This window comes from Caretta caretta, chromosome 6, assembly GCF_965140235.1.
Source record: "Caretta caretta isolate rCarCar2 chromosome 6, rCarCar1.hap1, whole genome shotgun sequence".
Lineage (NCBI taxonomy): Eukaryota > Metazoa > Chordata > Testudines > Cheloniidae > Caretta > Caretta caretta.
Window position 1 is genome coordinate 103,263,881 of NC_134211.1, and position 27,899 is coordinate 103,291,779.

Consider the following 27,899-nt stretch of genomic DNA (forward strand, 5'->3'; position numbering starts at 1 on the left):
TTAATGTTAGCTGCTCTTGGATTTTGTAATTTAATTGAAGCCCACTTTATGATGTGGGATCTTAAAATATTTAACAATTATTTCCAACAGTCTGCTTAAAATGTTGTTAAGCACAGGTTTCAGAGTGGTCACTCAATTACAGACCTAAAAGTCGCAATACTACAACAACAAAAAACTTCAAAAACAGACTTCAACGAGAAACTGCTGAATTTGAGTTAATTTGTAAACTGGACACCATTACATTAGGCTTGCATAAAGACTAGGAGTGGATGGGTAGTTTTATTTTGTGTAAAACGATTTCCCTATGCTAATTTTTTTCCCCCTACTGTTACTCATACCTTGTCAACTGTTGGAAATGGGCCATCCTAATTATCACTACAAAAGGGGTGTGTGTGTGTGTGTGTGTTTTCCCTCCTGCTGCTGATAGCTCACCTTAACTGATTACTCTTGTTATAGTTGGTATGGCAACACCCATTTTTTCGGGGGGTGGGATACATACACACAATCTCTATCTTCCTACTGCATTTTCCACAGCATGCATCCGATGAAGTGGGTTTTAGCCCACGAAAGCTTATACTCAAATTTGTTAGTCTCTAAGGTGCCACAAGTACTCCTCGTTCTTTTTATTAAAAGCACAGTTTGTTTTATTGATATGTGCACTTCAGTGCCCATTTCTTCCATGACACGCTCTCGTTTTCACAAAAACAAGGGTCACAGTGTTGACACACCTTCAAGCTGCTTGAACACCAAATAAGGAGGAGCAAAGATTTTTTTCCTTAGAAATCTAAATTTGGATTAGAATTCTTACAAAACTGGTTCCAGCGCACTGCCATTCCAACTCAGTAGCATATTATATAGAGCACATCAACAGAGACTAGTGAAATTACACCCAGCAGAGGGAACTGAGAAATTAATCTCCACAGAAAAGCTCCAAGGAGATGGGAATCTGGGATTGATTCTGTTAACCAGAGCTGTTGGTTTATGGGCAAAAAGCCTATATATTTTTTTTCTTATTTCACTGCACTGGCACTTGCAAAGGTCAAGCTTCACAGCAGGTCTATTTTAGCAAAGGTAGAGCTCCACAGCAAGAACCCTTCTTAGTCTCTCCCTGCTCTTTTAAAATGTAAGAGTCCAAATTCATTGAAGTAAATGGAGTTACACTTGGGATGAATTTAGCCTAATAACTTTGTTTAAAGCTGATCTTTCATTAGCACGCTAAAAGGAAAAGGTTAATAAGAATACAGCAAACAGGATTTTTACAGTCAAGACACATTAACTAGCTACAGTTCTCATGTTACCAATGCCATTTAGCTTAATTTTCCAGAGCGTGCTAGTACAAACAACAATATGTAGGAGCTGTTTGTCTAGAATGTCCACCCACATGGTACTAGGTGTTTTGTTCTGCATCATTGTATAAGCAGTCATGGATGAATGTAATCCAGATCTAAGGAAAAATGGCCGCTCTTCTCTCCCACACCCCATGGTGCAACTGATCATTTATCTAATTAATCTGTAATTAATTTCTTTTTCTTCTTCCTCCTCTTTGCTTGTTGTTTTGATATGGTGCTCAGAGCAGATTCTGAATTGCTCATTGGTGAATGAGGGAGTAGTAGCTTTCCAGATTGTGTTGGATATTTAGTCTTCAGAAGGACTTTAAATACTGGTTGTGATAACAAATGTTTCAGCTGTTTTTTCATTCCCTTCAGCATCTTTTGCTTCTGACTCTCTTCTTGCTCATTCAATCGTCCTCCTTGGGGGACAAACCAAAGACAGAATAAGGCTTTATCATGACAGTTAAACAATCTTTTGTACTTCTAAATATAGCAGCCATAAAGATCCAAATCATCTCTCTTCCGCCCCCCTTTAGGGGTCTTAATGTAGCCACCCTGCTTTCCATGGATTTGTGCTTGGGGGTTATCACACCTCCTCTCCATTTTGGGTACCAGCAAGCCAATGAAATTGAGGAGAGAATCTTGACTTCTGAATTGTTTAAGTTTCAATGGGCTGCCCAATTATGAACAGAATAATGGGAAGAAGGATGGTCTAAGTGGTTAAGATGCTAGCCCAGGACTCGAGTGCTGGGTCCAGTTCCCAGCTCTGCCAGACTTCCTGTCTGACTTTAGGCAAGCCACTTAGTTACCATTTGCCCCATATGCAAAATGGGGATGATGGCACTCCCCTACCTCAGAGGGGAGTTGGGGGCAGATGCATCCGATGAAGTGAGCTGTAACTCACGAAAGCTTATGCTCAGATAAATTTGTTAGTCTCTAGGGTGCCACAAGTACTCCTTTTCTTTTAGCTATGTAGTGACACTCATGCTACAGTCAGTTTAAGCCAAAGATACTCTGCCAACAGCCCTTTGACAGTGCCTCATATTGACTGGGGAGAAGTCGGTCAAAATCAACCACCACCACATGGGGATTTTTAAATTAAATCCAAGAACAGACACATGCATTTAAGGTTTTAATGTTAAGGTGTTTAAAAAAAAAAAAACAAATGACCAAAGCAGCACAGAGCTGTGTGAACATAGCTAGAGCTGGTAGGAAAATGGGACTTTTACTGCTGAAAATTTCAACTTTCCATCAAAAAACTGAAAATTTTTAGTCAAAAACCATGAAGTTTTCTGTGTTTGGGTTTTTGATGAGGTTTTCCCCAGAAACCAGGCACTTTCCATGATTTTTCTCTGTGGAAACCCAATTTTCTGTCCCCCCGCCCACCCCCCCCCCCAAAATGCTGACAATTTTTAACTAATCTTAATTATAGCAGAATAACTACTCTTCTTAGTTGTTTGGTTAGGCATTCTGTCTTTGGCCCAGATCGCTCCATCCGTACCTCCTGGTGTACTGTTGTATAAAATATACAGGGAGAGTTGTGTCCTGCTGCTTGATTACAGGAAAGAGCAGGAAATAGATTCTACACAGTCATAGGGGGGTACAGGGTTACAGAAGCCATCACACTGTCATAGAACAGATGAAACTCTTGCAGGACCTGCTGGGACAGCATGTTCAATTAGGCTAAGCTAGCTGACAGGAGCTCCTGACTTCTTAGCCCAGACCCCTCAGTAATGTGTCAGAAGTGTCACATCTCTCTACCTAAGCTTCCCATCTGTGAAAGTCATTAGCCCAATCTACCCACCTTACAGAGGGGCTGTGAGGATTAGTGCTAATACAGTTTTAAGTGGTATCATCCCACACTCTCCCCTGGACTCCCCTCAGGGTTGAGATATTTCTTCCAGTATGGTTGGCCATATGCTAGACACAGTTGCATCTGCAGGGGATGGGGGCGGGGGGGGGAGGCAGTGAGCCAAGCATACTTGTAAGCAGTTCTACTTGCCTATAAGGACATCATCATCAAGATCAATTTCAAGAGCCTCCGCAGCTTGCTGGAACCAAGAGTTGTGCTGTTTTGCCCGGCTGTTGTAATATTCCACCTTTTCAATCTGCCTTGCTAAATTCACCCGCTCCTGCCACAAAAGCACAGCAATACGTCAGAGAGGAATGTGGGATGGCTGTAGAATCAGCACTTGACAGCATGTGTTAGAACACAGTTAGTGTGCTAATCTTGCAAAGGCAAGGACAAAAACAATTAGAGAAATACATGAAAGAGGCTTTGTCTCCAGCAAGCGATTTACTGTCACAGACAGATGTCGTGTTTGTATGACGTCTAGAACAATGACTCAGATGACTCAGACTTCTAGGCACTATGGTAACACAAATCATAATTCTCAAGTAATGCACAAATGAACACTAACTCTTAGTCTGTCTTAGGGAGTGGTGGGGCCATGAATATCAGGACACTCTTCAGAAGTTAGGAACAAATCAAAAGTCCATTTGCCATTAGTTCCCAACGCAGGTATTAAATAGTACAGCTAACTTACATAACTAAGACTAGATAGAAAATTGTCACTGTTATTGAATAAAATGTAACAGAACAATAAGATTCCCTGCCCAGCTTGCAGACAGTAGTGACTGCAAAAAAGACTGCACAGCGTGCAGGACACGCTGACTGAACTACTACAACTTTACTGAATAGCAAGATGCTACCGTATCTCAGCATCAGACAGCACTGCTGGATGATCAGGGGCTAGGACACTTATGAAATCACAGAGGCAAAATTAAGCTTGAAATCATTAATTAACTGCAATCAACCATTTGTCCTCAGCTCATTACTGGAACCTTTAAATAGCTTTTTATTATTTCCATATAACTTCTTGAGTCCTCTACTTGTCCCTCCATCATTAGTGCTTTGCTAGGGTCCTATCAAGTCTCTTTTGTGCCCAGAGGTTTAGGATTGTTCATAAAATTCAGACAGGACCTAGCTCTTTTTTCATCTTTAGATCCCAATGCTTTTCCAAAGGAGGTCAGTATCACTATCCCAATTTTACAGATGGGGAAGCTGAGGCACGGGGGTGGTGGTGGTAAGTGACATGCCCAAGATCACCCAGCAGGCCACTTACAGACCTGAGCACTGACCCCTGGTATCCTGAGTCCCAGTCCAGTGCCCTATCCAGTAGGTTACAGTGCCTCCCTTGTAGATAAAAAAAATTCAAGGGAAGCCATCTCGAGTCAAAGGTGCAAGATAGTGATGGGAGAGATGATAAGAACCAACACTGGCAGTTCCAGCTCTGTTACCAGGACCAGAATAACATTTAATATGGGGTGAGCAACTCTCCCAAACTACACAGACTTCCTGCTGGCCCCCACTTCCAAGCATTTAAACACTCATTTTGGTAATCAACATCAGTGGCTTTCACCTCATAACATGCCACTTTAAATACACAATCATGAGAACAATCATGCTCAGTAGTGAGTGGTAGGTTAGGCACAACAGCTGAAGCCATGATTGTCTGAAATGTAGCACATACTCCAACTCAAGCCTACTGGCACTTATAAGTAAAACATTCCATGCAGGGAAAGAAGAGGAAGAGTGGAGGAGACAGATGGTGGATATACCTACCATCCAGCAGTCTGTAGGTTACAGACTGTGAAGTGCTATATAAGCATTAAGTATTACTCTGGAAAGAAAAGCAGAAGCAAACTCATTTCAGAAGCCACACACCAAAGAAAAACTCTTGAGACAAGAACGTTTTTGCCTCACTAGTAATCAGAGAGCTTTTGAGAGGACTGGTTTTTCTGGACATGTTTTAAAGGAGAAAAAACCTGTAGAAACAATTCTGCTTTCTCCTTCCTCTCTTAAAAAGGCTGCATCTAGCAACCCAACCTGCAAGTAGCCTGTAATACGTGGAAGTTCCTGGGTGTCCCATGAGAGCAGTACTGCTGTAGCTGTTGGGCTAGCCCAAGTGCCTAGCCCTGGTGATGTATATGCCAGTCCAGATACTAGGGTAGGAGGGGCATTCACCACATCAACTGAAAAATTGCTTCTTTTTCTTCCATTCTTTTGGGTTGTACAAAGGTCAGCCCCTCCACTGCCGGCCAACTGTCATGCCAATGTTACAGACAAGCATTATTTTTGTGCCATCACAGCTATTAGAGAATCCTGATGGAGTATGAAGCCACCAAAGCTTAGGGACGGAAGGTGTGGTGAAAGACTTTATTTTATTTTTTTATTGTTTTGCAAAACCTTGCCATTATTTATTATTTCACCCTTCAAGATACACAAAACTTACGTTGTTGTTCAGTAACACAAACAACAGCTCAAAAATGGCATTTATCAGTCTCTATCAGGGTTCAGTGGTAGATGTAACATTTGCCAGCATTGTCTGTACTGGGATATTCCAGCAGAGGGTGACCTCAGACTGTGGAAGGGCTGGATGTTGTGGGACCTAAAAGGGGTAGGTAGATATGGTCTAGCAGAATGACCACAGTACTGGGATATAGGAAGCCCAAGTTCCATTTCCTATTCTGCTACTAACTCACTGTGTGATTTTGAATAAATCACTTGATTTACTGTTGCCTCAGTTTCCCCATCCATAAAAGAGGGATAATGATACATGCTCACCTCTGTAAAGCATTTCAAGATCTATATATGAGAAATTATACATAATTACACAGAAGTATTAAACAGTGAACATTTAAAAAAATCTGTTTGTGTGATGAATGCCTTCCTTAATAGAAGCATTCAGCACATTGCTATTGAAGATGAAAGTTGATTAATTTTGTTTTCAACTCACCTTTTGAAACTCAGACTTATTCTGAAATCTTAATAAAATGTGAAGGGTGTTTCATTAAACATAATACACGAGCAATCACTTGTATTGAAAATGTTTTTTTACCTTGATAGCAAACATGCATTTTGTTTCAACTGGGAAAAATGGAAGCTCTTCATTTTTCTCCAATGTCTTATAAATCTTCCTAAAATTTATCATATCATCAGGGCCGATCAACAGCAAGCTAAGGCCTTCGTTGGCAGCTCGAGCTGTTCTACCGCTTCTGTGCACATAAATCTCAGAAGTGCGTGGAACCTGCAAAAAATCTATAGTTAAAGGGCTCCCATAAATCAAAAGAGTGTATATGAAAGGTAAGGAAATGCTTGCAACATTCAGACTCAGAGATGACAAGCAGGTGTCTGATAAATTGCTTTCATAACATGAACCTTGTTGATAAAGAAAGGAAGCGATTAAGGCACAGAGGTGGGATTCCAGGGACATGTTCTAGACCCAGCTCTGACAGTGACGGCTTGCACAACTTTTGGTGAATCACTCCTATTCCCTGAGCCTGTTTCCCTATGCACAAAGCAAGGCAAAATGATACCCAACCTCAGACATGTTATGAGGTGGGGTCATCTGACTCCTCTGAAGTGGGACCCTGATGCCTAAGTTCAGAGTGTAAATGGGAAAGTGAGAAGAGCCATAGCCATACAGGTAACTTCTTGTACACAAAACTGTCTGTAAATGGCACCCTGACACTTGTGATGGTCACTCTAGAAATGGGTATAATTTATCTTTGTAAAGCTTTCTGAGATCCTTTTAATGCAGAGGGCTATAGAAGCATTAAATACTTGAGGCTTAATTTCTATACTTCTTTACTAGGGACTGAGAAGCACTGTTTTATATTGTAGCCAGGTTTTAGATCAATGAGACCCTGGTTCAAAAAGCAGGCAATAGAAGCTTCAAAAGATTTTTATAACCTGGTAATGGATGACATGCTGCACGTTAGGAATATCCAGACCACGAGCTGCAACATCTGTTGTCAAAAGGACACAGCTGAAATAGAGAAAGTTGGGATACATGTTATTCATTAAACATAAACCTGTAATGTAAACCAGATGCCAGTAAACACGCAGTGTGAGTGACCCAAAATTTTGCCAAAAGAATTTGAAGAGCATGCTCATTTTATAACATCTGCTAGGAATATGCCATCTATTTGGAAGTCAAGAAATTGACACCTAAACACCTGATCTAGGGCAATCTTGAAATGTGAAATATTGAAAGGAAAAGAAATAATGTAATTTGTTACTGACTGTGGACCATACACTACTCCCAATGAGGTCAATGGCAAAGCTATCATTAACTTCAATCCTAGCATTAGTGTGCCTTGCTATTCTTTTATTCTCTTCCTATTTCACCAAAGTCAGTGTGAAAAGACCTATTTGATCATTTAATCCAACTTCCTGGCAGTGCAAGTCTGCTCATCCTACAAAACATTTTGCAGCGCTTTGTCCAGTCTAGGTTTAAACGTCTCATTAATTTAATATGATTTTCTACTAATACTGCTGATTCTTTTGAAAAGGTACATGATACGGCTATGACAGCTTTTGCTAGTATGAACACTGCAATGCAGGTTGCAAAACTATTCCTCCATTATAGACTTCTGTGTTCAAACACTCTGAATTTTCTGAACATAATTCCTTTTGGACTGAAAATTCTTATACTGAATTGCACTTGAGGAAATTGCATTTAGCCAGTTCTGAACTATAAAAGGGTGGGGAAAAAATACAGTATTTTGAATTCTGACCACTAAATTTTTTTTCATGCAAATATGTCAAACAGATGCATTTTCAAGCAAGCCATTTCACATGTAAATAATCCATAACAAGGGTTAGGGCCTCTGTAAGGATTGATGATAACTGTGTTTTGTTTTGTTTTTAAATGCTACAGGCAACTGAAAAATCATTCACAAGCATTCTCAGTAGGAATCGGCTAAGATTTTAACAAAAGCTCTTTTTATGATAATGCATTGCATAGTTTACAGTTATAGGGCTCAATACAGTGGGGTAGTTTGGTGAAATTCCTTGACCATTGCTATACAGATGAGACTAGACGATCTAAGGGTCCCTTTTGGCTTTAACAATCTATGAAACTCTGCTCGGTCTGTCATAAACCAAGGATAGTATTGATAGGATGTTCTCCAGCAGGGATGTTTTTATCAAAAGTTTCACTGAAAATACGCACACAAGAGTATGAATTTTGTACTAGCGAAAGGTGCTCAGGTACAAACTCTGGAGACAGAGGCCATCAACTTGAGCATAGGTCAGTCTGGGCAACAGCAATGTGAGCTTCCCCACACAGCTCCTACCTCAATGTCTTCATGTGTGATTCAATCTTTGGCGTCTCTGCCTGAGTCTGTCTACCACGTTGCCAATCAATTCCAGCTTTGTAGGCATTTTGTTGTTATGGAGATGAACTGAGACCGTCACCTCATATCACAAAGGCCACTGAACAGCCAGCAGATGGTAACAATTTTCAGTTATTACCCCAGCCTGGATTAGATTTGAACTGGTGACCTAGAAGTTGTCAAGAGCTGTGTCCTACAGCCAATCCCTTGAACTAGCCATCATCTCCCCCCACACTCTCCTCCTGTAGTCAACCATTTTTCCTTTTCACACACAGTTTTCCCACAACAGAACAATCAACTTACTTCTCTCTCTCAGCAAACCTTTCCAGGTTTTTTAACCTTTGCTTCTGGTGCATGTTTGCATGCAGAGGCAGGGGGTTACAATCCAGGATTGTGAGGAGCGCACTAAGGCGTTTTATGCAGTCTATACTGTTTGCAAAGACCATGGTTCTTCCTGGGTACTGAAGCAAAAAATAATAGAGGTGATAATCTTTGTCATCCATGTCACAGTGGATCCTGGTTTCGGTCAGAGTCTCTACAGTGCTCTCTTTTCTTGTTAAGTCTATCACTTTAGGTTTGCCCCTTATCCCCACTTTTTCCATTAGCATTTCCAGTTTGGTTTTCTGATCTATTTTTTTAGCATATTTCTTTTGTAAAACTCTTGTGGGAGCCTGATGGACCAAAGTCAGTGTGGCAGAAAACACAAAAGTCTGACGTCGAGGGTTATATTGTGAATCATTTAACATTTCGAGCAACTGAGAGAGTTCTAAGAAATGTCCCCTTTCGACCATTCGGTCTGCTTCGTCAATCACAAGGCACCTGTTGGACACAAGACAGGTACAGTATAGAAGCACAGTGGTTACTACAGATAAATAGAAATATGATACACTTCAAAAGAACCTTTCTTGCTTTTCCCCATGTAAAACATAAAGGAGGCTAGGTATGCATGGGTAATTACAGCAGCTGTTTCTGTTCCTCTCTGAATGGTCAAGGTTCAAAGGCAACAATTAGTTTTTTGCTAATGCGGTTGACATCCCCCATTCTCAATATAATGAATATGAACTTTAATGAGATCTTCTAGCAAAGACGTAAGTGCTCCTGCACAGTCAACATTAGTTAATCAGTAAGTAATTAAGCATGTTTGGTGATACTGGATAGTCTTTTCCAAGGATATTAATTCTGAGTAGTTAAGACTAAAAGCCACCTTTACCTGAGCTGCCGGAGATTTGAGAGATGTGAGTGTTTCTCTTTAATTAGCTCCCACAGACGACCTGGGGTTGCAATTACAATTTCTGGCTTCTGGTTCAATACTCGTTCCTGTTTCTGAGCAGCCATTCCACCAACTAGAATTGCAGTTTGAATGCCTAAAACACAAAAGGTCGCATGATGTAAAGACCATGGAGGATTAAGTTTACTTTAGTTACTTCCTGCTGGAAAATATTCTCCACATTTTAGGAAGGAAAACAGACATATTCCATACTATACTGCAGCTTTGGGAAATTATTTAAGAAGTCTTTATCTAGACTGTAAGTTCATTTGGCCAGGTATTGTCTCCTCCTCTTCTCTGTACAACATTAAGCATTACAGTGAAATGCTGATTATAGAAAGAGGCCGAAAGTAAAAGGATACCTCTTGAATTGCACTTGCCTTAAAACAGCAGGAATGATTATTTATATACTAGATAGTTAATACACGTTTTCTTCAGGTTACAAATGCCCACGTAGAAAGGCAACCCACCACTCTTCCTCAGGGTCTAAGCTTTGACATTCTTCCATTCAGAATTAGATATGTTAATATGTCTAATGGGTAAGCAGTCCCTTACACTGTCAGGAGGTCTGCACATAATGAATAAAGTTGAGGGAGGCATGTCTTGCACCTGGATTACGAACTGCCCATTTTAGCAACCAGCCAGTGGAAGTTGTTGACAACTAAAAGTGGCCAGACTAAGCATATGAAGACTTGCTCAAAATCAGTTTAAGCTGACAGGGAAGGACAACACTGGGAGGGATTTTCCTTCCTGCCTCCAAATGCTTTTGCAGCAGTAGCACACACTGGTTGTTAAAACCACCCCAGTCTACTCTGACTACATAGCAACTGTCTCTCACTGGGGTGCAAAGCTGCATTAGCTTTTAACAGAACTGTACTTCCATAAATCGATGTGGTGTTTTAAGGGTAAGAGTTAAAATTAGCCTTCCTTTCAATTACAGGATAGAGGCCAAAGGAACATGTTTTAAAGAAAATACTCCATGCTGCATGTATTCTGGAAGAATAGCAGTATTACTCTAGTCTAATGAATACATAATCATTAATATTAGGAAGGAAAGGTAATTTTTGCTACTTGATCCTCCCTGTCTTACCTCAACTCATTCACATAAGAGTTGTGTGAGCTTCTAATATGTAAAGGAGATGAGGAGGTTTATAATATGCTTTAGTCAAACAGATTATTGGTCTCAAAGCAGGGGGTAACTGGGTGAAAATCTATGGTATGTGTTCTACAGGATTCAAACTAAATGATCTAATGGTTCCTTCGGGCCTTAAAAATCTATGTCATTTCCATGTTGATATATTTAACCCACATCATCAGAAAGTGGTACTTGGGTATCTGTGGCAATGTGACCACTGATTTTAGTGCAGATTTTGTATTTCTAAGTCAACAGTGATAGTAAACATTTGTAGGTGGAAGTTATACTGCACAGCTTTAGGCAACACATTAATGGTAACTTTGCATTTCTACAGTGCTTCCCATCCAAGAATCTCAAATCACATTTCAAACATTCATGCATTAAGCTTCCTAACACCCCTTCCAAGATAAAGGAAGTATCTCCATTTTATGAAGAGGAAACTGAGGTGCACACACAGTCAATAGCAAAGGCTGGAATTAGACCCCAGCTCTCTTGCCTCTGTTTCTCCTACCTGTAAATTTGGCCACGGCATCAATATGATGTTTTACTTGTACAGCTAGTTCCCTTGTGGGAGTCAGCACCAGCCCTAAAAGAGGCCTGTTTTTATTCAAGTCAGCAGCACGTTTGTTGGCACCAAAATCAAATTCTACATTTTCCAGCACCTTCACACAACCTATTGTGCAAGATTCATCTACATCATCATCACCCCGACTATCTTCATCCTGCTTAGGGTTTAGGTGCTTAGGGTTTGTTTCATTATCACTTTCCCATTCTGGTTTGTCTTCATCATCACAGAGAGGCTCTTCAGTAGCATTGTTGCTTCTGCTTTTTGATTCTTGCCACCGTAGCACAGAGTGGATCATTGGAATTGCAAATGCGAGTGTTTTCCCACTTCCTAAAAGCACCAAACAACAACACAGAAACACAAGCATTACAACTGTTTGCAAAGCAGCAGCAGCCAACTGCAGTTATGAAAGTAAATTAAAAATTACTCTTATTTTATTTACTTCTACGGTATAAGTGCACTTTTTTGATTCTATGAAATTAGAAGTCAAGCCACAGCACCTTGGTTTAAATTCCTATAATAGTGACCTCAAGTAGATACTTTTTGGATGGAGCAGGTATTTTTCCAAGCCCCAGATGGGCAGGCAGAATATACATTTGCTAGGAAAGTAGTTTTAAAAAATTGCAATAGCAGCCAAGGTCTTTTTAAAGAACCGTATACCCTAAAGGAGAATACCATGCCCTAATTGGCTGCTCTGATCAATGTTCTCCAATTAAAGGAATAGCAAATGAGGCCAAGGACAAACTGAAAGCTATTTAAAGGATTAATTTCTATTTTTTCATTATGTGATTTTGCTTATTAACTGAGAAACTAAATGTAACCATTATTTCACTTTTTGTAATAAAAAGACCAATCAATCACTTGACTTAACACAGAGCACAAACTAAGGGGGAAAGATGGAAAACTGCTCCACTAAATATAATTTCAGGGTTCAACTGTAGATTCACTCATGGCTGGGGCAGCAAACCTTAATAGTATCTGATATGTAAAGGTCATCTCTAGGGGATGCTTTGGCCAAAAACTGAACCTCTTTAGGGGACCAAAAAAATTAAACAAAACTGTTCATCTGGAGATCCTTTTGTAGCTCTTCGCAGTCTGCCTGGCACTTAATTATCTTGAGTAGTTTTGTATCATCTGCAAATTTTGCCACCTCACTGTTTACACCTTTTTCCAGATCATTTATGAATACGTTGAATAGTACTGGTCCCAGTACAGACCCCTGGGGGACACCACTATTTACCTCTTTCCATTCTGAAAACTGACCACTTATTCCTTCCCTTTGTTTCCGATCTTTAAACCAGTTACTGATCCTGGAGAGCACCTTCCCTCTTATCCCAAAACAGCTAACTTTGCTTAAGAGCCTTTGATGAGGGACCTTGTCAAAGGCCTTCTGAAATTCTAAGTACATTATGTCCACTGGATCCCCCTTGTCCATGTTTGTTGACCCCCCTCAAAGAATCCTAGTAGATTGGTGAGGCATGATTTCCCTTTACAAAAAACATGTTGATTCTTCCCCAACAAGTCATGTTCATTTATGTGTCTGATGATTCTGTGCCCCAGAACTCCCCACAGCTGATCTCCCTATGGATATACCTGGCTAACCAATCCCTGCAAGTTCCCTTATGCTGCTGCCAGTAAGGGAAACAGAGCAGTGTCTCATCAATCCCTTTCTTCCCTCAGGCCCAACCTTAGCATACTGGATGTTTCAGAGGCAAGCAAATTCCTACTCCATGCACAATACACCAGACCCAATACGTACCAATATGTATAGGTCAACATTGGGAATGGGATAACTAGACTGGAAGTACTACTGGCTGTTCTGCTATGGCAAAGACACAGTGTTCTTCAGGGACAAATTCTGCTCTCATTTACACCTTCGCAACCCCATTGGTTTCAATTGGATTGTATGGGTGTCTAATTATGGCCTACTCTTTAAGAATAATTCAAAATAAGCCTTGTTGATAAGCATGGATGGGGAAGAAGTGGAGGATTTAAAGCTTTGCATGTAGTACTTGTGAACAGGCATAGTATGTAATATAAATGCACTACATTTAATCTTTTCTACATCATAACTATGCATAGTAAACACACCCATTCAATGTGCTGAAGCTTATATGCTCTTCACACCGTTACTGCAATTGTGACAATACACTGCGTGTTTTAAAAGGGAGAACGGGAGATTCAGTGTACTAATAGAATGGATTTGTACCTGTTTCTGCAGCACCAAGAACATCCATATTATCTCTGATTGCAGAAGGCAGGGCTAATGCTTGAATAGGAGTTGGAGCACTAAATCCTAGATAGCTCAAGGCCTGCAGAACCGGCTTAGGAACAAAGAGGTCTTTCCATGCAGACACATCTGTTTTTTGATCAGATGAGGCAGATAGAACTCCTGTGGTCCAATTTTTAACCTTTTTAGAAGACTTTGCTGGTAGAGGAGCTTTCTCAGATGGAAACACTTTCTTTTTCACTTTCTTTTTTTTCTTTTTCTTCGAAGTTTTTTCTGTGGTTGTGGTGCCTCCTGATTCACATTCATCTTCCTCATAACCACACAACTTGATAGTGTCTTTAGGCTTGTCCTCCTGATCAATTACCATTTCATCTTGCTTCACTTTAAGGTTATAATTTTTACTTGCCCTTGTTCCCAGCTCTTTCTCTTTCTTTCTCTTTTTTTTCTGGATGGTAGAATCTTCTTCCTCCTCTTCAGAAACACTATCAGATTTTCTCTTCTTTTCTTTTTCTTTTCCAATTTTGGAAGAATTCACCAATTTATAATCTGTAAGCTCCTCAAAACACACTAAATCTCCAAGCTGCTCATCAGCAAACAGATTTGGGTCAATTTCTATGGGTTTCCATTTTCCTACTACTTTGATACCCTTTTGTTTCAATTTAAAGGAAGTCTTAAACTTATTTCTTGTCTTCATGATTATCTAAAAAAAATCAGAAAATAAACCATTGTAAGCCACCAGAACAAAACAGTGACAGTCAAGTTAACATACCCATAAACGCTGGAGTGCATTTGTGTAAATCTGATAGGCTAGTCTGTTGCAGCTAACTGCAGTTTGTCTCTGGATTCTAGCCTATTAACCTTATTGACTGACTTTCACTGTGCTGGATTGGGCCCTCTGTTTGGTTTTTGCACTTTTAAAAACACTTGCAACTCTAACCTCACACAGCTATTTGAGAAATGAATTTTAATTACTTAAATTGCATTTGAAATGACAGGCCTATTTAAAATTATTTGTCAGGCTCCTGTTGAAAAATGGATGAGATAGCTAAGCAATATCAAAGCCCTGATGCCAGACTGTCAAACCAGCTTCTGTTGCGCTTCTTTTTATTAATTTGACATTTTTAGAATTTAGTGCTGAAAACTCTTCTGAGGGTCACACAAAATGGAAAGTAGGCTGCAGCCTGATATTGGGGTTCCTCTACTGCTGTTTCATAAATAACATCCTTTTTACTAGAATGCTGTTCATTTACGGTAGGCTCATTTATGACCACAGTTAACTATTTGAATTTTTTATGTCCCCTTGAGATAAAGTGATTTATCTCACTAAAACAGCATAATGGGCAGGACACTATGCTCTACTTTAAAGAGAGAATCCTGTACCCCTCCCTTCCAGTTCCTCTGAAGAGCTGCCTTTCCTTTAGCAAAATGGAGTGGGGGTATTCTGAACACATGGCAACCGGATCTAGTTATTGAAATGAGAGCTGCATAATTTGTGGAGGATTCCTTCCCTTCTCCAATTCTCAGAAAGTACCCCACACACACACTACAAAATAAGTATGTATGTGAGCAGTTTCCCCTTGTGTATGTGCTTAAGTTTTATTGCTGGTTTTGAAAGTTTGACCCTCAACATCTTGACCTGGAGGGCAACTACTGCACCATTATATTATTAGAAAGTATGTACCAGTTAAATGCTAAGTTCAACTATACTGTATGTTGGTTAGATCACTGAGGTGATGAAGAATGGCTTTGGAACGTGAAAAGTCACTGGGTAATGCTTTTATTTAGGGGATAGAGAGGCAAAAAGATCTGGGAAGCTGGCAGGTGGAAGGAAGCACTGGGCAGCATTGGAGGCAGCCAACGGCTGTTGCGTTGGCATCTTCCCACAGGGTAGATCTGAGCACGGCTTCTGCCCTGCTTTAACTATATAATTTGAGGAAGTGTCAGAGCCCCTGGTGTGAATGCCCCCGTATAAACGTGTTCACACTATAGCGTTGTACCCCTTTAACTGTGTCCACTGCCACACCAATGTACAGGGGGAAGCATTAGCTGGAGACAAAAACAGGACAGCACTGCACGCTGCACACGCCCGCCCCAGGCGCTGATCTGCCGCTCGGGAGAAGTCGCTACTCAGAGCGCTCACTCAGGCTGCTTCTCAGGGCGCCGGACAACAGCAGCTCAGCGCCCACCGGCCTGAGGGCGAGCGGTGGGTCCCCCCCTCTCGGCGATGGGGGCTGGGCGCAGGAGCCGGGCCCCACAGCAGGAGCCGAACGCGGGCAGATTTAGAAGGGGGAGGGGCGGCGGCGTGAAGGAGCCGGGCGAACGGCCTCCTCGCGTGGGGAGTTGGGCAGTGCCCACGAGCCCGGCCGCCGGGAAGGGAGCAGGGCTGCCCTTTACCCCCCGCCTGCCGGGCTGGGCATCCCTTGGGGTCCCGGCGTGCCCCGGCCCGCTCTCCCCACCAGGCCGGACGCCCTCACGCCTGCGTCTCCCTCCGGCTTCTGGGCCCGTTCTCTTCTCCCCCGCCCCCCCGAACGCCGCAGGCAGGTCGGAGCAGGAGCGGCTGCCACCGGCTGTGCCCTAAGCCTCGCCCCAGCTGCCTCCCGCGACCCCGAGCGGGCCCTCACCGTCACCGCCACCGCCTGCTGCTACTCTCCGCTGCAGGAGCCCGTCGCGCTCTACCACGTGAGGACACAGCCGGGCGCGGCCATGACAGCCGTGACGTCACTGCCCTGCGCCCGCCCCCTTCAAACCGGCGGGAGGGGGGGGAGTTCGCAGCCTGGTGAGGGTGTCCGGGCCAGGCCGCGGGGTTGGGCCTGGTGAGGGTGTCCGGGCCAGGCCCCGGGGTTGGGCCTGGTGAGGGTGTCCGGGCCAGGCCGCGGGGCTGGGGGGGAGCTGGGTTGAGCCTGGTGTGGGTGTCTGGGCCAGGCCGCGGGGTTGAAGGGAACTGGGCCTGCGCCAGGGGAGAGACAAGGGGGATGAGGTGATATATTTTATTGGGCCAGCTTCATTTGGGGGTGGGTACAAGCGTTTGATCTGCCCAGGGCTCATCTGTAGGTCTGGAGAAGGACCTTGGCCTGTGTGAGCTAAACACAGAGTGGTGCAGATTGTGAAGCATCAGGCATAACAGGTCTGGTAGGAGGCGGTAAGGAAATGGAGCGGGTGGAAAGGGTTAGTTTGCAAAGGGGTTTGAAGTGGGCCGTTGAGGGTTAGCAGGCAAGTGTGTGTTACAACTTGTGGTTATGAGCCATGAAACCAGCATCTTGCTTGAGTTCATGATTTTTAGTGTCCAACAGAGTTATGAATTTAAGTTCCTAGTTTTGCCTTTTGGAAGTGATGTGTAGGTTTGCAGACCACAGTTTGAGAACCTCTGCAATAGAAGACATTTTTGTGTGTGTCTGTATTGTTACAAAAAGAAAAGGAGTACTTGTGGCACCTTAGAGACTAACCAATTTATTTGAGTATGAGCTTTCGTGAGCTACAACTCACTTGAGCTGTAGCTCATGAAAGCTCATGCTCAAATAAATTGGTTAGTCTCTAAGGTGCCACAAGTACTCCTTTTCTTTTTGCGAATACAGACTAACACGGCTGTTACTCTGAAACCTGTATTGTTACAGATACACTTGCTGACATTTATTTTTAAATAAATTACCAAAATAATTGAAATTGGTGTGATTATATAGTGTTATTTTGACATAAATTCTGCACACAATATTTTAAAATTCTGCAAAATTTTTAAATTTTTGGCATGGAATTTTTAATTTTTGGTTCAGAATTCTCCCAGGAGTATTTACTCCAAAGATATCCACAGAGCAGTGGACTGAGATTCTCAATGTCCACCAGGAATGTAGTTACATAGCTCCTATTAACTTCAGTGGGGACTGTGTGACTAAACCCTTTAGTCAGCTATGACAGTCTCAACTGGGAGGCTTGGACCAAATAATGCTTTGTCCGAAGCAATGAAGAGCTGGTGCAAAGCCTGAACTTGAGTTGAATGTGTGATCTAATGACGCCAACCATAAAGAAATAGGGTTGAGGATAAAGAGTAGAATAAGGGGTCTGGAGAAGTAGCAGGGAAGAAGGGTTCAGGTTGCCTACTTTGCCAGCTGCCAGTGTGGAAAAATATTATCTTGGTAGTAGATGACGTCTTATGCATGCTGATTAATGAATGTGTAGGCAGCCAGTTGTTGGAAAAACACTCTAGTAGTGACTGTAGGGCAGGTCAGTTTACAGGCTACGTACATTGGTAGGAAAGTCTTTGTGATTCAATAATTTCTAGTTTCAGAGATGCTGTCTACAAGGCATATCCATCTACAGTGAACAAACATACGGATTATAACAATTACAGAACACTTGTTTCAGAGGAACAGCCGTGTTAGTCTGTATTCGCAAAAAGAAAAGGAGTACTTGTGGCACCTTAGAGACTAACCAATTTATTTGAGCATGAGCTTTCGTGAGCTACAGCTCACTTCATCAGAACACTTGTGCTGACCTCTTCTGTACTTACGTGAATGCTCTCATATTACCTACGTTCTCAGGGTGAGATTTCCAGTCATTCATCATTTAGTTAATTTCATTCATACTTGATGGGTATAAATGTAGATGAGGATTATTTACACACCACCTTTGAAGTTTAGCTCTTTTTGAATTATTGTTTACATAGGGGTGGGAAAACTTAGTGCAGCTGGTTAAATATTTTTTCTACATCATCATAACTGAAACAGCTGATGGCATTTTGTAGAGAGGGATCAGTTGTAAAATTTGGACACACTTAAAAAAAAACGGGAGAGGAAGAATGAGGGGAAGTTTGAGATCTGAAGTATTGATTCAGCCTATCTTCAGTTTAAATATAAATATCTTCAGTAAAGAAGTGTGACAAGAAAAAATTATGAAAGTATATTGATTTTTTTTTAAACTTGCCTGTTATCTTTGAAAGTATTTCCCAGTATGATGGTCTATGTAGTAGCAGGAGAGCCTGAGACATATGCCCTTGTAGTAGAGGCCTGGCATGAGGCAGGACCTGCTTACAGAATTTGGCAAGAACAGGGCTGATATTGAAGAAATATATATTCCTAAGAAGTGCTAGTCACAGAGTGCTCATGCAAACACATCCCAATATTAAATGGTATCAGAACATCCCAATATCAACGATGGTACAAAAACATTACCCAAGGATAACAGAAACACACTGACGCCTCCTAAAAGATAAGGCCAGGATGACAGTACATAGTAGAGATGTTTTCATTGAACCAACATGTACAAAATGATGGGTAATAACTAGCAATGGCAGGGGGAAGTAACTAACTAACTATGTCAAAGAGGCAGTACTAACTTGTTTGTATGGGGGTATAAAAATGTATTTCAGAGGGAGTATCTTGTCAGGGCTTGTCTGGGAGGAATGGAAAGTCCCACCATTCACTGAGCTGATCCATTGTTATGGGCACACATGTATTAGTGGTCCTGTAAAGCCTACAGGATAATAGTACCATGCTTTGTCAACAATAAACCTGCCTGCGTGCCTTCGTCCCTTAACGGGTCTTGTGGTCATTGGGTGGTTCGCTTGAGGTCTGCTGTGCCAGCTATCTGTGCAGGGCTGGGGTGGCACACAGTGGGAACACACCCATGCAGCCAAACCTCTATCAACATTTAACCACAGTCTAAGAGAGAGGCTATTGTGTAGTCTTGTAGTAACAGGACAAATGGGGGAGAGGGTAGAGAGAAACAAAGAAGAACATTTTACCCAGATTATCATTTAACTATGGCATACCCGTAAGCCTCTGCACCACACCACATGTAAACTTAAGGCAGTTGTAAGAGGGGTGGTTTGTTTTTTTCAGCTGACACCCCAAAGTTGCAGTTTTCTCCCTCAGGATATGATTTAATGCAATCGCTGGGAAATTAGAAGAAATGTGGTAGTGTAGTCACACCATAGTCTCCAATTCAGGAAAGCGTGTAGACATGTGCTTAACTTTTAACCATGTTCTTATGTTTTCCTGAATCAAGGCCTTAGATACTGTGGTGGTAGGTGCTATGTAACTACCTAAAATAATCTGCAGGATACAAGCCACTGTCTTCACTTAAAGTTTCCAGTCCAGTGGAGAGAATAGGCCAGTGCAAGGACAGTACAGGTTTTCCCGCACCACTTAGCAAACATGCCTTGATCTAGATCTGAAGAGAACACCCCTGAGTAGGAAAGGACACTTCGGACTCCATCCCTATTCAGTTGTTTGGCTTTTCCACTGAGATCGCCAACAAGACTGCTGGTTAATTTTAGTTGTGATGATGGAATTTGTGATGGGGCACCTGCTTACTGAGTTGAGGCCACCAAATTACTTCTCATAGTTGGAGAGTAACAGTTGCTGTTCACTATCAATTTAGGTGAGAATGAAAAGGAAATATACCATTTAAACAACCATTTAAACAGCTTGCAATTCAGTCTGGCTTATTTTTAGTAATAAAGCTAAACTGGGGGCAAGAAAAAGACACCCCTTTTTCTGATCAGGTACAGTCTGCATCTGTCAAAAGCCTGTGAGCACCTAAGGTGCTGTCTGCATAAATAGGAAGTAGCTCTGATGCAGTACTGCAATACAGCAGAGGAAGCCATATGCAAATCTGTTTACCTTTGGTATTTTTATTATGTAAGAAGCTTTTCAAAACCCACAGTGTGTGTGCGTGTGTGTATAATATTTAAAAAACCTTCCATCCACCATTAAGAAAGCATGCATAAAGGGCTCTTTGGATCTAGTATCTAACATCAGCAATACTATGAGTGTAAATGTCACCAGAACCGCTCCTGCAACGACAGCCGTGTTATTTGCGCTTACTTTTCTATTACTCAGTTCTTTACCTATTGTGCTGCATTTAAAAGAGTGTCATGGACAAAGTAACATGATTTGAAGAAATAACTGTAGATGAAAAGCATACCACAGAGGTCACAGTGTGCTATTTTCTCCCCTATGTGATCAAGTGCTCTTTGCAGGTTGGCAAGGAAAAAGTACTTATAAATTCTCTGTTATAATAATAGAAGATTTTTAGTTCTACTTGAAGATTGGCAGATGGTCGGAACAGCTTCTTTTGCTATGAGACATGCAGACAGATAGAAAACAGGAGGTTTCTGGGTGGGAGAGACCCGGGCTAGAAAGTGAAGCACAATTATTGCAACGATTGTGATTATTTCCTCTCAGCGGTGTCTGCAGGTGCTTGTTGGCTATAGTTAGAGGACTAGAATACTAGAGGATTATTTTTGAATACATAGTGGCAAAGGGCAGAAGTAAGAGAGGCAAACTCAGTATCTCAAGGACATTTCCAGTTCCAGGGAATCATTATTGGGTTAGTGGATTTGCAATTGCACAAGGGGATTGATTTCAACTGGTTTCCTACAGAATAAAAGGATGATGTGTCAAATTCTGCTTGGCTTGCTCACAGGAGTAACCTAATTGGAGACAATGGAAGTCTTCGAGTATGCCAGATGAACAGGGTTTGACCTGATGGCAGTAGGCCTTAATTCTGCAAACCTTATACATATGGGACAGTCCTTACTCACAAGTGTAGTTACACTAAACTGGGAACTTCTTGGTGGCTTACACATAAATGCAAAGGGGTAGCAGGTGAGGAAGCTGGAGCCCAAATATGATGAAGCTCCTCATGAGGAGGGTTGACTCCAATAGGACTACATTCATTTATAAGGATCACTTGGGCAATTAATGGTTGCAGTGTTGCTCTATTGTTTTATTAAAAGGTATCCCTATAGTTTCTGTGGGATCAGATTCAGAGGGATACCTTCATTAGTTCACAATCTTCTAATTTTAAAGACACAGAATTGGTGTATTTAACTTGGTCACATTTTACACTCCTGAACTTCCTATTATGGCAGCAAATGAGAGAGATGAACTGATGAGCCAAATCATCAACTGACACTGCTAACAGGAATCATAGGCCTGGAAAGGATCTCAAGAGGTCATCTAGTCCAGTCCCTTGCATTCATGGCAGGGCTAAGTATTATCTAGGCCATCCCTGACAGATGTTTGTGTAACCTGCTCTTAAAAATCTCCATGATGGAGGTTCCACAACCTCCCTAGGCAATTTATTCCTGTGCTTAACCACCCTGACAGGAAGTTTTTTTCCTAATGTCCAAACCTAAACCTCCCTTGCTGAAATTTAAGCCCATTGCTTCTTGTCCTATTTTCAGAGGTTAAGAACAATTTTTCTCCTTCCTTTTTGTAACAACCTTTTATGTACTTGAAAACTGTTATGTCCCCTCTCAAGTCTTCTCTTTTCCAGACTAAAAAAGCCCAATATTTTCAATCTTCCTTCATATGTCATGATTTTTAGATCTTTAATCATTTTTGTTGCTCTTCTCTGGACTTTCTCCAGTTTGTCCACATCTTTCCTGAAATGTGGCACCCAGAACTGGACACAGTATTCCAGTTGAGGCCTAATCAGCACAGTGTAGAGCAGAAGAATTACTTCTCATGTCTTGCTTACAACACTTCTGCTAATACATCCCAGAATGATGTTCACTTTTTTTGCAACAATGCTTTTTTTTGTTACACTGTTGACCCATATTTAGATTGTGGTCCACTATGACTCCCAGATCCCTTTCCGCAGTATTCCTTCCTAGGCAACCATTTCCCATTTTGTATGTGTGCAACTGCTTGTTCCTTCCTAAGTGGAACACTTTGCATTTGTCCTTATTGAATTTCATCCTGTTTGCTTCAGACCATTTTTCCAGTTTGTCCAGATCATTTTGAATTATAATCCTGTCCTCCAAAGCCCTTGCAACCCTTCCCAGCTCGGTATCATACGCAAACTTTATAAATGTACTCTCTATGCCATTATCTAAATCATTGAAGATATTGAACAGAACCGGACCCAGAACTGATCCCTGCTGTACCCCACTCATTATGCCCTTCCAGGATGACTGTGAACCATTGATGGCTACTCTCGGGAACAGTTTTCCAACCAGTTTTGCACCCATCTTCTAGTAGCGCCGTCTAGGTTTCATTTACCTAGTTTGTTTATGAGAAGGTCATGCGAGACACTATCAAAAGCTTTACTAAAGTCAAGATATACCACATCTACTGCTTCCCCCCATCCACAAGGCTTGTTATCCTGTCAAAGAAAGCTATCAGGTTGGTTTGACAAGATTTGTTCTTGACAAATCCATGCTGACTTTACTAAAGTCAAGATATACCACATCTACTGCTTCCCCCCATCCACAAGGCTTGTTATCCTGTCAAAGAAAGCTATCAGGTTGGTTTGACAAGATTTGTTCTTGACAAATCCATGCTGACTTATCACCTTATTATTTTGTAGCTGTTTGCAAATTGATTGCTCCATTATCTTTCCAGGTATAGAAGTTAAGCTGACTGGTCTGTAACTCCCTGGGTTGTCCTTATTTCCCTTTTTATAGATTGGCACTATATTTGCCCTCTTCCAATCTTCTGGAATCTCTCCAGTTTTCTATGACTTTTCAAAGATAATCGCTAATGGCTTGGATATCTCCTCAGTCAGCTCCTTGAGTATTCTAGGATGCATTTCATCAGGCCCTGGTGTCTTGAAGACATCTTACTTGTCTAAGTCATTTTTAACCTGTTCTTTCCCTATTTTAGCCTCTGATCCTACCTCATTTTCACTGGCATTCACTGTGTTAGACATCCAATCACCCCCAAACTTCTTGGTGGGGAAAAAAAAAGTCATTTAACACCTCTGCCATTTTCACATTTTCTGTTATTTCCCCCCCTCCCCCATTGAGTAACAGGCCTAACCTGTCCTTGGTCTTCCTCTTGCTTCTAATTTGTAGAATGTATTTGTAGAATGTTTTCTTGTTACCCTTTATGTCTCTAGCTAGTTTGATCTCATTTTGTGCCTTGGCCTTTCTAATTTTGTCCCTACATACTTGTGTTATGTGTTAGGAAGGTGACAAGTAAAAAGACAATCATGCTACAACATTATCAGCATTTTAACTCCATAAAATGATATATTTAAACACTAGGGTATGACTGTTTTCAAGGAACCTAGGACTGAGAGTCACTTTTTACCCCCTGCCGTTAGCCTTGCCCATGTGGCTGGGTGTTGGCTCACTAACACCACCAGCCCGTCAGCCACTCAAGCACTCTCTGGGCTATGCCAGTCGTGTCTTCGCTTTTCAGGGTAACAGTATGTGCACTCCAGTCTGAATCTCTTTGAAGCATTCCCCTGTGATATCCAGCCAGACACTGGCTACTCACAGAAGTCCCAAATTCTCTGCCCCCATGTCACCGGGGCCACTGCTGCCCCTCTTTTCAAACATGCACTGCTACACCCAGTCCCAGTCAAGGAGGTTTATTCTTCTATAACAAAGGTTAACAAAGACACAGAAGGCAGTCTTAAGTCAGTGCCTGGCCCCCAGGTTTCAGGGCCACCCTTCCCAGGGCTCTATGGCTCTCTGGCTCTCCAGTTCCTGGCAGCATCTTTTCCTCCTCCAGTTCTGCTCCCGTCTTGGAGCCACAACCATGGGGTTGCTTCCTTGAGCTCCAGTGACCCACCAGAGGAGTTAGCTAGACTCCACTGTAGCCTCTTGACCAGGGAGCAGCCTGCTTCAGTTCTTCCTCCCCTCAGCTGCCTACTACTTTAGAGGCCCAGGTGTAGCCCAGCTGTCTTTAATTAGCTGGATTAGGCTCACCAGCTCCAGGGAACCTGGGCTCATCTATCCACAGGCACCAGCTACCCTGTGACACCCCAAAGTAGCAGTGTACCCCAATTTACTAGTTTTACCTTAAATCACTTCTCTTGTATAACACACAGCATTTGTGGGCACTTGTAATAAAACAAAAGTACGTTTATTTAAGAAAGAATAAAGATGCAAGTAGAAACCAGAGAGAGTGGTGGAAACAAATAATTACAATATAAAACAAACTCCTAAAACGCAAACTAGGGCATAGGCTTATTAATTGTTACCTTTCGATCGAATGAAGTAGGTTTTCCTCCCCAGAGTTCAGTCTGTTGCAATGCTGGCTGGTTTTACAGGAACCAGGATACAAAGTTTCATGAGAATATCCCTGCTCCATAGTATGTTTCCTCAGTGAATGGTCCAGAATGCCTCTCCCCATTCTGCTATACTGAAACAATCTATTGTCTCTAGTCATAGGCCTGGTCTACACTGGTGGGGGAATGGATCTAAGATACGCAACTTCAGCTACGAGAATAGCGTAGCTGAAGTCGACTTATCTTAGATCGATTTAGAATCACTTATTTCATGTCCTCGCGGTGCGGGATTGATGGCCACCGCTCCCCCATTGACTCCGCTTCCGCCTCTCACCGTGGTGGAGTTCCGGAGTTGACGGCAGAGCGATTGGGGATCGATTTATCGTGTCTACACTAGATGCGATAAATCGATCCCTGATAGATCGATCACTACCCACCAATCCGGCGAGTGGTGTAGACATGGCCATAGACAGGGCAATCCCTTTCCTGTTGTAAAGTTCCTTTTTGCCTCCAAATAGTTTGATTGTTTGCAGTTGTCTCTGATAGTTTTTCATTGATAGTCCAGGAATGGAGCAAGGGTAGACCACTGAGCCTTGCCTTATATCACAGGTTAACCAGGGAGGGGTTACTCCCTATTCCATCCTGCTTGAATCTGCCATTTGCTGAGACATAACCTCTGGTGACCAACTTTTACTCCAACGTCATAAAGCATATGTTCAATATAGTTACATTATTCCTTAAGGATTACCCTGCACATACATCTCACACTGTCTGACTCTTGATAAGTTATAAGCTTTCTGTAGGTACTTTACATGTTAACCTTTATGGATAAATGCCCTCCAAGATGAGTTTGTGTCGTGAGTTTTTCAGGTCTGAGACAAGAGTTGTTTGCAAAAAAAACAGGATCCTTTGCCAAGGGGTCTCTGTGTCACAAACGGTATTATTAAATATTTGTATTTTGGCAAAGTACAGAGACCCTGATCAGAACTGGGGCACTGTTGTGATAGATGCTGCTGTAAAAATATTGGGCTAAGGCACTATCTCTCTCTCTGCTTGTGTAACATCTATCCCAACAGGGCCCCTATCCTGACTGTGGCTTTGTGTGGTACAACAAGATAATGGTACAATTATTATTTTACATTAGTTAATAATACTGTTGTGAGGTTCAAATAGAACATTTTTAGGGCAAAACCACTGTTAATGCCGTTTTATCTTGTTCTGAAATTGTTAGTAATGCACAGTGAACCCATGTTTAAAAATGCTCAAAATTAAAAGGAAATTTTGAAACAAAAAGTCACCTTGAATTGAAAAATTGTTGAAATGAAACTCATGATTTTTTTTCTGAATTTGTTTTTAAGTTTCTTTTCCAACCAAAACAATTCTACAAAACCGACACAAATTCATGAAATATTAGTATCACCAAAACTTCCAGTTTTTGCTGAAAAAAGTTTGGGTTGAAATATTTTGCCCAGCTTTACCTGGAACCTTTTATTGACACTAAAACTTTGGGTTCAGTCCTTCTCTCACAGAAATGGCTTAGTATGACACGGAGGCTGATTGGTGCCAACTGGCAAAGAGTTCACTGCAACTCCTAACAGGCCTGACATACTCTCTACCCTAGATGTGGGCAAACTTTTTGGCCTGAGGGCCACATCTGGGTATGGAAATTGTATAGCGGGCCATGAATGCTCACGAAATTGGGGTTGGGGTGCAGGAGGGTGAGGGTGAGGTCTCTGGCTGGGGGTGTGAGCTCTGGGATGGGGCCAGAAATGAGTTCAGGGTGCAGGCTGGGGCAGAGGGTTGGGGTGGGGGGGGTGAGGGCTCTGGCTGGGGGTGCGGGCTCTGGGGAGGGGCTGGGGATGAGGGGTTTGGGGTGCAAGAGGGTGCTCTGGGCTGGAATTGAGGGGTTCGCAGGGTGGGAGGGGCTCATGGGTGCAGACTTCGGGCGGCACTTACCTCAAGCAACTCCCGGAAGCAGTGGCATGTCCCCTCTCCGGCTCCTACATGGAGGCATGGCCAGGCGGCTCTGCCCTGTCGCAGGCACCTCCTCTTCAGCTCCCATTGGCCACAGTTCCCAGCCAACGGGAGCTGCAAGGGCACCGTGCAGAGCCCCTTGGCTGTCCCTACACATAGGAGCTGGAGCGGGGACATACTGCTGCTTTTGGGAGCAGCACGGAGCCACAGCACGTACACGTGGAGTGGCCCCCCGGCCCCATCCCTGCTCCCTGGCGGAAGCGTGGGAGCGGGACAAGCCCCAGACCCTGCTCCCCAGTGGGAGCTTGAGGGCCAAATTAAATTGGCTGGCGGGCCAGATACCGTGGGCCATAGTTTAGCAACCCGTGCTCTACACCTAGCACACTGGTTTCATGATATTTATTCACAAATGATGTCATGTAAGATCTTTAATAAAAGTTTATGCCATACTTCCTGATCATCATAATCAGAGCAAGTTATATGCATGGATGATATGCAAGGAGTTGTGTATGTGTATTGAAGATATGTTTTAAAGTCTGTGTCCAAGGCAGAGCTGATAAACGGGTTTTGGGTAAGAAAAAGGACGTTGATTCACATGTCTCTCTGTCAGCCATGTAATAAGCATTGCAAGCCAACACAATGGAAACTCCATCTACATATATAGTCAACTGTAAAGGAGCACTCAGGAAAAACAAGCTTCAGAGGCTAGTGTGGCCATGTGCAAAGACAGTGAACTTGGGGATATAGTTAGAGGGCAAGGAGACACCCCTTTATTTTGGACTGAGGAAAGGAAACAGACAGCATATTTATATTCATGAAAATGGGATCCCAACCAGCCATGGTTGGAAGCACTGCAAAGGACATTTGGGGTGAGATAAGCTTCTTTAGACAGATGGTTAGCCTATTAATGGTTACATTTAGTCTCTTGGAATTGTACTATGATTTTGTTTTATTTGCAACCCTTCTGTTTCCATTATCCTTACTCACTGTCTCTCAAATCTTAATCTTTGATATTAAACTTACTGTTGTTTTCACTATAAACATCTCTCAGTGCTGTAATGTTATGTGTGAACTGACCCTGAGCGGAATCAAACAAGCTGGCTATTCCTTTGGGCACAGTATACCTGATATTACTGTGAGCGTTCGGTGGATAAGAGACTGAACGCTGCAGGGGGATGCTTAAAAGAGGTGTGGGGACTGGGGTACACCTGTTGCTCATCTGCAAGGGAAAGTAAGGGCTGGCATAGCCCTGAGGA

The 27,899-nt window shown here is 42.3% G+C and overlaps 1 protein-coding gene and 1 long non-coding RNA gene across 3 annotated transcripts in view; one reads left to right on the forward strand and one right to left on the reverse strand.

The window, feature by feature from the left end:
* Positions 1-16,466, reverse strand: DDX24 (DEAD-box helicase 24). The gene is made up of 9 exons (XM_048852208.2): positions 16,332-16,466; positions 13,690-14,410; positions 11,427-11,810; positions 9,724-9,877; positions 8,817-9,332; positions 7,087-7,162; positions 6,233-6,421; positions 3,334-3,463; positions 1-1,750 (listed from the first exon to the last, which is right to left on the reverse strand). The coding sequence occupies exons 2-9, from the start codon at positions 14,402-14,404 to the stop codon at positions 1,506-1,508; spliced, it is 2,409 nt and encodes an 802-aa protein (XP_048708165.1). The 5' UTR covers positions 14,405-14,410; positions 16,332-16,466; the 3' UTR covers positions 1-1,505.
* The window catches only part of LOC125637581 (uncharacterized), a 23,117-nt gene continuing 10,957 nt past the window's right edge, over positions 15,740-27,899 (forward strand). For both annotated transcript variants that reach the window (XR_007357002.2, XR_007357003.2), the window contains exon 1: positions 15,740-15,913. This is a non-coding gene — a long non-coding RNA (uncharacterized LOC125637581). The remainder of the gene's footprint in view (positions 15,914-27,899) is intronic.